General features: G+C 41.7%; 1 protein-coding gene across 5 annotated transcripts in view; it reads right to left on the bottom strand.

Annotated features, from left to right (window-relative positions):
• txndc16 (thioredoxin domain containing 16) overlaps window positions 1–13,770 on the bottom strand; it is a 120,772-nt gene that overhangs the window by 27,501 nt on the left and 79,501 nt on the right. For all 5 annotated transcript variants that reach the window (XM_078233930.1, XM_078233928.1, XM_078233931.1 and 2 more), the window contains 2 exons: window positions 7,155–7,291; window positions 4,038–4,122 (listed from right to left, as the gene is read on the bottom strand). In XM_078233930.1, the coding sequence (XP_078090056.1) occupies window positions 4,038–4,122; window positions 7,155–7,291 (222 nt within the window). The remainder of the gene's footprint in view (window positions 1–4,037; window positions 4,123–7,154; window positions 7,292–13,770) is intronic.

Genomic DNA, 13,770 nt, shown 5'->3' with positions numbered 1-13,770 from the left:
CCCAGATTGCCTGGATCCACTACAGTTTGCCTATCACTGCAACTGATCCACAGCAGACGCCATCTCCCTTGTCCTACACTCAACCCTGAAACACCTGGATAACAAAGACACTTATGTCAGACTCCTATTTATCGACTACAGCTCAGCCTTCAACACCATTATTCCTACAAAACTCATCTCCAAGCTCCGTGGCCTAGGGTTCAGCTCCTTCTTCTGCAGTTGGATCCTAGACTTCCTAATCCACAGACTGCAACCAGTGAGGATACGCAACAACACCTCCTCCATGAATATCCTCAACACTGTTGCCCCACAAGGCAGTGTCCTCAGCTCCTTACTATATTCCTTATACACCAATGACTGTGTGGCCAAATTCCCCTCCAACTCGATTTTCAAGTTTGCTGATGACATCATCGTAGTGGGTTGGATCTCAAACAATGATGAGACGGAGTACACGAAAGAGACAGAGAATCTGGTAAACTGATGCAATGACAATAATCTCTCCCTCAATGTCAGTAAAACGAAGGAGATAGTCATTCACTTCAAGAAATGTAGTGGAGGACATGTCTCTGTCTACGTCATTGGCGATGAAGTGGAAATGGTCGAGAGCTTCAAGTTTCTAGGTTGGACACCAACAACTTGTTCTGGTCCCTCTACACTATAGTTTAGAAACCCACCAACATCTCTACTTTCTTAGGGGGCTAAGGAAATTTAGCATGTCTGCTAGAACTTTCACCAACTTTTACAGATGCACCATAGAAAGCATTCTTTCTGGTTGAATCACTGCTTGGAATGGCTCTAGCTCTGTCTAAGGCCATAAGAAACTACAAAGAATCGTGAACAAAGTCCAGTCCATCATGCAAACCAGCCTCCCATCCACTGACTCTGTCGACACTTCCTGCTGCCTCAGAAAAGCAGCCAGCATAATCAAAGATCCCATGCATCCTGGACATACTCTCTTCCATTTTTTTTCCATCGGGAAAAAGGATGCAACAGTCTTAGGTCACATACCAACTGACTCAAGAACAGCTTCCTCCCTGTTGCCATCAGATTTTTGAATGGACCTACCTCATATTAAGTTGATCTTTCTCCACAACCTAGTTATGAGAGAAACACTACATTCTGCATCCCTCCTTTCTTTCTCTATCTACAGTATGCTTTGTCTGTATAGCACGCAAGGAACAATACTTTTCACTGTATACTAATAGGTGTGACAATAATAAATCAAATCAAAAATCAGAATACATGAGGATAGATGGTAGACCACACCTAGAGTAATTTGCACAGTTCTGGGTGTTATGCCTCAGAAGAGTTTAAAGTTGAAGTTTATTTATTTGTGTCACAAGTAGACTTTAACACTGCAGTGAAGTTACTGTGAAAATCCTCTAATGTCCCGCTCTGGCGCCTGTTCAGGTACACTGAGGGAGAATTTAACAATGCACCTTACAAGCACGTCCTGGGAGGACGTGGGAGGAAACCAGCGCAGCCGGAGGAAACCCATGCAGACATGGGGAGAATGTGCAGATTCCGCACAGACAGTAACCCAAGCCGGGAATCGAACCCAGGCCCCTGGAGCTGTGAGGCAGCAGTGCTAACCACTGTGCCACCATGATGCCCCATATACATATATATATATATTGGCCTTGATGGAGTGAATCTATGCTGCACTATCAAGGGTTAAATTAGGTGGTGAAATTATATAAAGTAGGCGTAGCATTCTCTGGAATTTAGAAGATTAAGGGAAGATTTAACTTAAGTTTTCCAGATATTAAAGGAAACCGATAAGGTAGATAGATAGTAACTATTTCTACTGGTTGAAGTGTTCAAGACTGGGGAACATAGCGTAAAAAATGGAGCTGGACCTTTCAGGAGTAAAATTAGAGAAACCTTTATACACCAGAGATGGCAGAAATTCAGAATGACCTTCCACAAATAGCAGTTGGTGCTGGATCAGTTCTTAACTTTAAATCTGAGATTAATAGTCTTTTATGAACCAAAGGTGCTGAAGGATATGGAATTCCTCTCTCTTCTCTTTTAAGGTACTCCTTAAAATCTATTGCTTTCATCAAGCTTTTGGTCATCTGACCTAATATTTTCTGAAATAAAAACAAAAAATGCTGGAAATGTTCAGCAGGTCTGGCAGCATCTCTAAAGGTTAACTCAGTTTCTCTCTCCACAGATGCTGCCTGACTGCTGAGATTTTTCCAGCATTTTCTATTTATACTTCAAGATTTCTAGCATCTTCAATATTTTGCTTTTATTTTAATATATCCTGATGCGGCTTGGTGCCATACTTTGTTTTATAATTCTGTGTTTTACTACATCGAAGGCACATATAAAAGTAAGTTATTGTTGTTGAAATGGTCTTAGGTTTGAGGGCTAAAGGTTTATCTTGTACCTATAGAAAGCAAAATGTAAGAGACAGTAAAATTCAAGCATCAGAATATTTTTAAGGATTATTAAATTGTAAAAATAGGTGTAGAATGTTCAGAAAACAAAGGATAAAAATGTCTACCAGCCACTAACCCTTACTTCACCTAAAGTGGCTGTAACTGCCTGCGTGCCAAGTCAAAGGAGATTGATTTGTTTTTTAAAAAATAATTGTCAAGGTTATTTGACTATTTGAATTGAACGAGCAACCACAAAAGTGGAACCATTCACCAATCATAATTTACTTCCAGTAACATGCAAATTATACTGACAGTTCAACTTGAGAGTAACACTACATTCTGCATCCCTCCTTTCTTTCTCTACCTACAGTATGCTTTGTCTGTATAGCACGCAAGAAACAATACTTTTCACTGTATACTAATAGGTGTGATAATAATAAATCACATTGCACCAGTAAATTAATCTATTAACTAAAAAGACTTCAACAATTCTTTGTAAAAGCAGATCATACTACCTTTATCAAACATTTGCAAAGTAGAATGAAAGGTCTCACTTCAATTCCAGTCGGTGCTGAATTAGCTAGTTTAGGCTGTGTTAATGGTATGGATGATAAAGTTGACCACCATCATGAGTAAGGGAGAGAAAAAGCCTCACAGGTTCCCGCTTGTCCTGATCAGTACACCCGTTGGAAATGCACGTAAATATCAAATGACAAGAGAATGAGGCTCAATTGGTGCAGCCCCTTCCACCCATATGAACCTTTCAGTCATTTTGTCAAAATTCAATACATTAGCAAGGTCCATACATTAGCAAGGTTTCAAAACCTTCAGTAAAGGAGGCTGGATGAACAGAAAGATTGAAAAAAGTATTGTTTTAAGTTTTTGTTAGATTAAAATAAGGATAGTACTTGAGAAAATAAGATAAAAAGGGCAGGTGTACCATGGTCAAAAAAGGTAAATAAGAGGGCTTGAGTCCATGTCCACAAAATCATTCTTCTACAGTCAGTTAGTATCTTTCCCAATTTAGTCTCATCATTGGCCAGTTGGTCAGTCATGGGTTTTCCACTAGTCTGTTAATTTCACAGTCTGCTCAGTCAGTTTCATGGCAAATCAACGAAAAGAGTTGAGTTGATCTGAGTTGAGCAGTGATCTGAAGTTGCCATTAACAAACTAGCAGTGCAAATTTCGAAGCTATGCAGCCTTACTTCTCAGATGCAGCTCTCTAATTGGTAGTTTAGGAGTGTGAACACAGCACTTCAGTATTCAATTTACATGATTAGATATACTGCTCTTCGCTAATAAACTAATGTCATCAATTTCCTTTACTTATCCCTATTTTCATAGTGCCTCGAGACATTTTTACAATAAGATGTTATAGGAAAGCAAGCTGCTGTCACACAAAATAATAATTATGCACGGTAATGCAAGGCAGACTCTACTGGTCTATGCTAGCACAAAATATGGCAAATAAAATGGAGTCCATGAATCTTCATGGGTTGTGACCCTTTATGAAACATTTGACTACAAAAGTTGAAGATTCAAAAACAAATTTTGAAGTTACATCTGGCTGAAAATTCCTGCTCTTCAGAATTATTTTCATGTAATCACAAAACATAGGCACAGGAAAAGAAGGGAAATATAATAACTTACAGATAGATAGCATCTTTGTGAGAATACAGTCCCAGTACCACTGTGCCCCTCAGGGAATTCACAGCTTCAATAAAAGAATCATTCACTGAAACAAAAGACAGGCATTATGGCACTGAATCTCTAAAGTATAACATATGCAAAAGCTGATTTCAAAATGAGGTCAAAAAGGTGAAAAGTTATAATGAATTAATTAAGCAACTTGACCACCAGAGATTGCTTATGTGTTATGATCCCACACGGACTCTGTATAGTAACAATGAAAACACTACATGGGATTTCCTAGGAGTGGACATTTATTTCTTTCACTGGAAATTTAAGAATGGAAGTAAAAGATTGGTGTTATCATCAGCATTAAATACAATGCACACAACAACAATTATTTATGCAGCATCTTTGACATAATAAAATGTTTTTTGACATTTCACAGGAGTGAAAGAAGTTAGAAGAAGCATGGCCTTTTCAGATACTGCTTTCTAATTGGTAGCTCTGGAAGCAGAGGAAGAATCTGAGAAGACTATCAAAGGGGAAAGAGAGCAACAGAGGGAGCATTTGAAGGCTCTGCCACCAAACGAAGAACAAACATATTTGGGTAACTAAATCAGAGAATCAGAGTGCTTGAACTTATAAGACCATAAGATATAGGAACAGAATTAGGCCACTCGGTCAGTCTACTCTGCCATTCGATCATGGCTATGTTTCTCAACCCCAATCTCCCGCCTTTTCTCCCGTAACCTTTGATCCCCATGCCATTCAAGAACCTACCTATCTTCATCTTAAATACACTCAATGACTTGGCCTCCACAGCCTTCTGTGGCAATGATTTCCACAGATTCACAACCCATTAGCTGAAGAAATTCCTCCTGATCTCGATTCTATAGGGTTGTCCCTTTATTCTGAGGCTGTGCCCTCAGATCCTAGTCTCTCTTACTAATGGAAAGGCCTTCTTCATATCCACTCTATCCAGGCCTTTCAGTATTCTGTAAGCTTCGATGAGAACCCCCTCATCTTTCTAAACTCCATCGAGTACAGACCCAGAGTCCTTAGATGCTCCTCATAGGTCAAGCCTTTCATTCCCAGGATCATTCTCATGAACCTGCTCTGGACTCTCTCTAAGGCCAGTACATCTTTCCTTAGATACAGGGCCCAAAATTGCTCACAATATTCCAAATGTGGGCTGAGCAGAGCCTTATAAAGCCTCAGCTTTTGTATTTGTGAGGAAAGCTCATGGCATGCCGGTCTTCATAGCAAGAGGATTTGAGTATAGGATGTCTTACTACAGTTATATAGGGCCTTTGTGAAGCCACACCTTTAATATTGCGTGCAGTTTTGGCCTCCTAGTCTGAGGAAGGACATTCTTGCCACAGAGAGTCCAGCGAAGGTTCACCAGACTGATTCCTGGAATGGCAGAACTGACACATGAAGAGAGACTGGATCCACTGGGCTTGTACTCACTGGAATTTAGAAGGATGAGAAAGGATCTCATAGAAACATTTAAAATCTTGATGGGACAGGACAGGCTAGATATGGGAAGAATGCTCCTGATGTTGGGGAAATCCAGAACTAGGAGTCACAATCTGAGAATAAGGGGTAAGCCATTCAGGACTGAGATGAGGAAGAACTTCTTCACACAGAGTTGTGAACCTGTGGATTTCTCTACCACAGGAAGCTGTTGGGGCCAGTTCGTTAAATATGTTCAAGAGGGAGCTGGATGTGGCCCTTGTGGCTAAAGGGATCAAGGGGTATGGAGAGAAAGCGGGAGTGGATACTGAAAGTGCATGATCAGCCATGATCATATTGAATGGTGGTGCAGGCTCGAAGGGCCGAATGGCCTGCTCCCGTACTTATTTTCTATGTATTCTAGTCCTCTCGAAATGAATGCTAACATTGCATTTGCCTTCCTAACTACCAACTCAACCTGCAAGTTAATCTTAAGAGAATCCTGAACTAGGACTCCCAAGTCCCTTTGCGATTCCAATTTCTGAATTCTCTCCCCACCCTACCAAAGTGATTAACCTCACACTTTCCCACATTGTATTCCATCTGCCATTTCTTTGCCCACTCTCCTAACCTGTCCAAGTCCTACTGCAGCCTCTCTGCTTCCTCAAAACAACCTGTCCCTCCACCTATCTGTGCATCATCTGCAAACTTCAGTTCCTTCATCTAGATCATTGACGCAGCATGGCTATGGAAGTGCAAGGCTATGAAGGGATTGGTAAACAAATGATAGGCATTTTAAACTCAGTGGGAAATGATGAGCCAAGTAGAGGCTGGCAGGAAATGGGGTTAATAAGAGAGTGGGACTCATTATGGGAGAGGATACAGGCCAGGTTTAGACAAGTTGAAGTATATGTAGGATGAGCACAATATAGGAGATGGTGAGATTTTTGGGGTCAGACAGAGAGGGGATGTGTCCCCTTTACTTCATGCTCTGCCACTTTTCTTTCGGCTCACGTCCAACCCTTGTTGCTCCCCGTGATGCCTTGGCTTGTTATGGTGAGAGTGTAGTTGAGGGTTTTAGCAATTGTGGAGAAACAGATGGAGACATACATGATGGAGAGATGGAAATAGTAAGCCAGATGATGGCTAGAATATGAGGTTTAAAGTTCAATGTCAAGCAGGACACAAATGTTGCACTTTGTTGGATTCAGCTGAGGGGAGTGGAATTTAGGATCAAGTCCATGTGGAATTGTTAAGAAAGATTTGACAGGAGTTATGTAGGATGATATCAGTCTTGTCAATATACCCTAAATCTCTCACATTTACGCTTAGGACTATGTTTCCTCATTCTGTTCCTCTCAGCCACTAGAAATATTTAGTTTTGAATTGGGGATTTGCAACATAGAATTTCTGGTCAATACTGAACTGATGGCTAGTTAACAAAACAATGGCAGTTGTGTAGTTGAAGAGATTAGTGAGAAGTAAAGTTGGTGTCATTGAGATATATCGAAGTTGATTCAGAACTTGCATCTTACAAAAGGAGGGGAAAGTGCAATATTCGTGTACTTCAAAATGTCAAATGCAATATCCATTAATATATCTTTCGGGATTGAGACCTTGCAGAAAGAGTGATCTGTCAGTGATAACAAGCCCCAACTAAGTTTGGAGTTGTTATTGTACCTTTTTTCATTTCTGGGCTGAATAATCCTACAATTGGAAAGCCCCACTGTGGTTCGAGATCACTGTGTAACTCTCCTTTTAGATAGGCTTCAACATCCTCTGTCGATGTTAACAGGAGAGGATTAGGTACTCTGCTCCTAAAATAAAGAACAAATGAGAATCAGCAACTCCCAAGGCAGGCAAAACAGTTACAAATTACGAATAACAGAACTCTTAAAGGGACATGGTGCAACTTAATTGCAAACTACATAGCCAATGTTGCTCAAATTTAGCAACTGCAATTAACCATTGTTAATTGCATTCCTGATTCAAGGAAGTTAGTGATTCTTGTATAGCATTTAGTCTCCAAATAGTTTGTCATCACAAATCAAAGCCCGATGATCATTTTGTTTAATTCAACAGTATACAAAATGCTGCAGTCTAAGCATATGGTGTGCACAGTCATCCTCTAGTGGATGTAATGGGTGTCACAGTGTCAAATATTCATCAGAATGCAGTTTTGCAGCATCCATTCAACAGCAATACCTTGTACTTATATACCATATTTAATACAAGGTGCTTCATAGGAGCACTATCAAGGCAATACTGACATCGAGGTACATAAGGAACTATTGGGGCGGATGTCAAAATGTTTGGTCAGATTTCAAGGAGACATCATAAAGGATGGAAAAAGATAGAAAGGTGGAGGGATTTAGGGTAGGAATTCCACAGCTTAAGACCTTGACAGCTGAGACCATAGACCATGAGACCAATGGTGGAGCAATTAAAATCCAGATTATTCCAAAGGCCATCAAATATCATAGAATCCCTACAGTGCAGAAGGAGGCTATTCAGCCCATCGAGTCTGCACTGACCACAATCCCCATAACCCTACTTATTTACCCAACAAACCACCTGACACGAGGTTCACAGTAACTTTATTGCAGTGTTAATGTAAGCCTACTTGTGTCACTAATAAATAAACTTAAACTTTAGCGTGGCCAATCAACGTATTCTGAGCATCTTTAGAGGGTGGGAGAAAACCAGAGCACTCAGAGGAAACCACCGCAGACACGGGGAGAATGTGCAAACTCCACACAGACAGTAACCGGGAATCGAACCCAGGTTCCTGGTACCGTGAGGCAGCAGTGCTAACCACTGTACCACCCCATGAATGGATGGTTGTAAGAGATTTTAGAGAGATGGGGAGAGATGAGGCCTTGAAGGAATCAGAAAACAAGGATAAAAATTTTATAATTGAGGCATTGTTCATCTCGGAGACAATGCTGGCCTGGGTTTACAGAGCTGATAGGTGAACAAGACTTGGGCAGAACTTACCGGCCCTTCCCAAAGGTGACCCGCCATATGGCAATTTCTCCAGTGGTGGGACAGGCAAACCACGCTAAATGGCATGTTCATCAGCAGAACTAGAAGATCCTATCGGCAGAAAATGGTGAACCGCCTCTGCCACCGGAAAAGGTGCCATGGGAGGATCGGAAAATTCCTCTCTTGGTCCGAGTTAGGGACACACCGCAGGAGGGCTGGAAAATTCCGCTCTTGGTCCAGGTTGGGGACATGCTGCGGGAGGGCCAGGAAATCCCACTCTTGGTTCAGGTTAGGAACACGCCGTGGGAGGGCTGAAAAATCCTGCTCCTGGTTAGGGACACACTGCCCGAGGGCCCAAAAATCCCTTTGTAGAGGGGGTATAAGGCACCTTGAGGTTGTTTGGGAAACAAATCTTGGCACAGGGAACATGAGGAGGACCTTTTGAATGGATTACCTCATGCAGATTATGGTTCATAACACATCTGGGGTACTGTGAATCATGACCCATTAAAAAAATTATGAAAATTGCAGAGGTCGAGGAAATGTCTATTCCCGCAATGGAGCCAGTCAGGTCCAGTTCGCAGGGTAAGTGTTTTTGACCCAAATCAGCCTGCACCCTTAAAAGTTACTCCAGAAAATTGGAAACATCAGGGACAGGGTCTGGAATCGGGTCTTGGATCCCCACTTTAAAGAGTTTCAAGTCACCCTGAATTGATGAAAAGCCAGGCTATTATTTCAAAAATTGATCTAGGTTATTGCCTCAACACATTGTCATGACTGTAATGCATCAGTTAATGATATCTCAAGATTAGTTATCATCTTCTCACAGCTTTCCTTTTTCATTTTAGGCAGGCAACGGGCCATACCATCTCAGAACCCATCTTTAAACCTCGACTGATTGTGTCCAAGATATTTAGAACATTCATTATTCTGGTCCTGCTCAGGCCCACCCCCTTCAACTCTTTTTCCAATGACTGTATGGGTGCTGCCTTCTGCTCTCATCATGAACTCAAAAACTTTATTGACTTTGTTTCCAATTTCCACTGGTTTTTTTTCTTCACATGATCCATCTCCGACTCTTTCCTTTCCTTCACAGTGTATATTAATGATTTAGATAAGGGAACTAAATGTAACGGCCAGAATTCTCTGACCTTGCCCGTGGCTGGAATTCTCCAGTCCCGCTGAAGTGAATGGAGTTTTGGCTGAGCGTCAAATTCTCTGTTTCACTGGCAGCAGTGGCATGGCGTATGACATCAGAGAATTGTGGCCAATATTTCCAAATTTGCAGGTGACACGAAGTTGGATGGGAGGGTGAGCTGTGAGGAGAATGCAGAGATGCTTCAGTGCAATTTGGAAAAGTTGAGTGAATTGGCAAATGAATAGGAGATGCGGTATAATGTGGATAAATGTGATGTTATCCGCTTTGGTAGCGGAAACACAGACAGGTTATTATTTGAATGGCTATAGGTTGAGAGGGGAAATGTGCAACAAAACCTGGGCGTCCTCCTACAACAGCCACTGAAGGTAACCATGCAGGTGTAACAGGCAGTGAAGGCAAATGGTATGTTGGCCTTCATTGTGTGAGGATTTGAGTACAGAAGCAAGGATGTCTCGTTGCAATTATACAAGGCCTTGGTGAGACCACACTTGGAATAGTGTGTGCAGTTTTGGTCTCATTATTTGAGGAAGAATGTTCTTGCTATGGAGGGAGTACAGCAAAGATTTACCAGACTGATTCCTGGGATGATGGGACTGATGTATAAGAGATTGAGTCAGGATTATATTTGCAGGAGATAGAAGAATGAGGGGGGGAATCTCATAGAAACCTATCAAATTCTAACAGACTAAACAGGGTAGATAGAGTCTTAGAGATTTACAGCATGGAAACAGGCCCTTCGGCCCAACTTGTCCATGCTGTCCGTTTTTTTTTAAACCCCTAAGCTAGTCTCAATTGCCTGCATTTGGCCCATATCCCTCTATACCCATCTTACCTACGTAACTGTCTGAACGCTTTTTAAAAGACAAAACTGTACCTACCTCTACTACTACCTCTGGCAGTTTATTCCAGACACTCACCACCCTCTGTGAAAAAATTGCCCCTCTGGACCCTTTTGTATTTCTTCCCTCTCACCTTAAACCTATGCCCTCTAGTTTTAGACTCCCCCACCTTTGGGAAAAGATATTGACTATCTAGCTGATCTATGCGCCTCATTATTGTATAGACCTCTATAAGATCACCCCTCAGCCGTCTATGCTCCAGAGAAAAAAGTCCCAGTCTATTCAGCCTCTCCTTATAACTCAAACCAGCAAGTTCCGGTAGCATCCTAGTAAATCTTTTCTGCACTCTTTCTAGTTTAATAATATCCTTTCTATAAGAGGGCGACCAGAACAGTACACAGTATTCCAAGTGTGGCCTTACTAATGTCTTGTATAACTTCAACAAGACGTCCCAACTCCTGTATTCAATATTCTGACCAATGAAACCAAGCATGCTAAATGCCTTCTTCACCACTCTGTCCACCTGTGACTCCATTTTCAAGGAGCTATGAACCTGTACCCCTAGATCTCTTTGTTCTATAACTGTCCCCAACGCCCTAGCATTAACTGAGTAAGTCCTACCAAAATGCATCACCTCGCATTTATCTAAATTAAACTCCATCTGCCATTCATCAGCCTACTGGCCCAATTGATTAAGATCCCATTGAAATCCAAGATAAACCTTCTTCACTGTCCACTATGCCACCAATCTTGATGTCATCTGCAAACTTACTAACCATGCCTCCTATATTCTCATCCAAATCATTAATATAAATGACAAATAACAGTGGGCCCAGCACTGATCCCTGAGGCACACTGCTGGTCACAGGCCTCCAGTTTGAAAAACAACCCTCTACAACCACCCTCTGACTTCTGTCATCAAGCCAATTTTGTATCCATTTAGCTACCTCACCCTGTATCCTGAGAGATTTAACCATATGCAACAACCTACCATGCGGTACCTTGTCAAAGGCCTTGCTAAAATCCATGTAGACAACATCAGCTGTACTGCCCTCATCTACCTTCTTGGTTACCCCTTGGAGTCCAAAACCTGGGGTCACAGTCAATGGGGTAGATCATTTAGGACTGAAATGAGGAGAAATTTCTTCATCCAGAGAGTTGTGAGCCTGTAGAATTGCTGCACATTCTTTAATTCCTTATAACAGCTTCAACCCTTAATCCAAATTCTTGCTTCCTCCCATGCACATTGTATGCCCAATTACCTCAACCTTGCGTTTCAGCAACTTTGGGGTCACCTCTTTCTAAGTGGTTCAAGAATGTACCTAGAACTTAGTAGATCTTGCCTACCATCTTACTGTGCACTCTGGTCATCCAAAAAATGTAAGAATAAATATTATACATAGGTACGGTAACATAGGTTTTTAAAAGTATATATTTTTATTGAAGATTTTCCCCTATTTTTACAAAAAATGCAACAAACCCTCAAGCCTTGGTTCAGTACAGCGTAACCATTTTTCCACATATACACACAGAAAAGACCAGCAAATATCATTACAATTGGTTTGGAATATGAATTACAAATTATAATTCATTATAAATCATTGAAATCGGTGTCTCCCTTTAGACAGATAATGAAAGGATGTTACACAGAGTGGGGGATAACAGAACGACACTGGTGCACACTCTCACCCACAGGACCGAGCTACATAGCATAAGGGAACTCCCATGAGGTCAAATGCAACCAATAAGAGCCTAAAACAGTGCCCCAAAACCTCCAAACAATGAAAGAATACCATGAAAAAAGGGGAATATCAAGATACAACCCTAAACCCAAGACAGGGCATTTCAGTATGCACTCTCACATACAGGATAAGAGGAGCAGAGCTATACAGTCTCAAAGCAAGACTGCAGATAAAACACGGCCCAGGTATCCAAACTTACCCCAGGACCCCACAAATAATAGGATACCTTCCATTTGGGAGACCATAACCTATCATATAATCTCAACACCTTCTCAGTACGAATTTTAAAAATAGCTGCTACCCTTGCCTTCACAACCAAAGAAAGTAGAGATATTGACACAGATAAAAGAGCCAATGAGCCAAGGATCCTCACATCACGCTTGGGCTCGCCACAAAATAAGCCAGCAAACCAGAGGTCCGGCTCAAGCCCCACCATCAGCTTGAAAACCAAATCAGGATTATAATAACAAGTGGAGTAGTGTAAGATTAATGACGAACTGCAGGATAACATAGCTATCCATGGAGTTTGAGAAGACCAAATCCTTGACAGGATTGTCAAGCAAATCATGGATCCTTTTGTTTCACCGAAGTCTCTGCATCTCTGTTGTATCATTGCCCAGAAGCCCCAGTAGAGAGAGATCTAAACCCTCTCTCCAGCTGCTACCAGCTCTCCTTGACAAATGCCAAGGTCAAGACAAAGTGAGTCCAGCAATCGGAACCTATAATTAATCCCAGATCTTGAAGACCAGATACTCTTTGAACTTGATATGCCCAGCCTTCAAATCAAGATTACGTTAAGTATGGCAGCCAATTCTCAAATTCAGCTGAGACGGTTTCCTTAGCTCCTCTCAGGAGATCGGGCATGCAGGCACACTCCTTCCGGCCCCTTTTCTCTGAATTAGCCAGGATGTCCGACATAACATGCAGCAGGATTTCCAAACACTGAAAGCGAGCCTCCGCTGAGGAAACTGTCCACTTGACTAACAGGGCTCTTTCTTCTGCTTCATCCATTTTTTCCCTAGATATTTTGCAGTTCATCAATAGGAGCGACAATGATTTGTGCCAGGGAGCCAAGACCGTCATCCACAACTTTACCCACAATAGCAGCCCTCATCTCAATGCCTACAACATCTCCAGAGCATGAGCCTGCTCACCACCACTACGAGCAAGTGCCCACCCCAATTGTCTCCAGCCGTTTTGAATAAGTGAGGATTTTCTTGGCTTTACTTGGCTCCCTGTCACCCAAACTTAACTAAGATCTTCCAGGAACATAGCGCATGGAACTTAACTAAGATCTTCCAGGAACATAGCAGAATATACTCCAGCATGAGATAATTAAGGGTTGTGCAACAGGATAAATAAAAGAATTAAAAGATCAGGAGTGCCAAGAGTTTGCAAAAACGCATCCCCCCCCCCCCCCCCCCGGAACATGGATTAATGAATCCGGTGATTTTGTTTTTACAGAAATTGCAAAATCCAATACCTATATAACAGTAAAACCCTTGAATAACATCATGAAAATGCATTTTTATTCAGTCACCTTAAAATTGGTGGCTGCAAAAATTAAATAA

The sequence above is a fragment of the Mustelus asterias genome, chromosome 18, assembly GCF_964213995.1.
Source record: "Mustelus asterias chromosome 18, sMusAst1.hap1.1, whole genome shotgun sequence".
Taxonomy (NCBI): domain Eukaryota; kingdom Metazoa; phylum Chordata; class Chondrichthyes; order Carcharhiniformes; family Triakidae; genus Mustelus; species Mustelus asterias.
The sequence above is the reverse complement of the archived record's forward strand: the minus strand, read 5'-3'. Positions and strand labels throughout refer to the sequence as shown.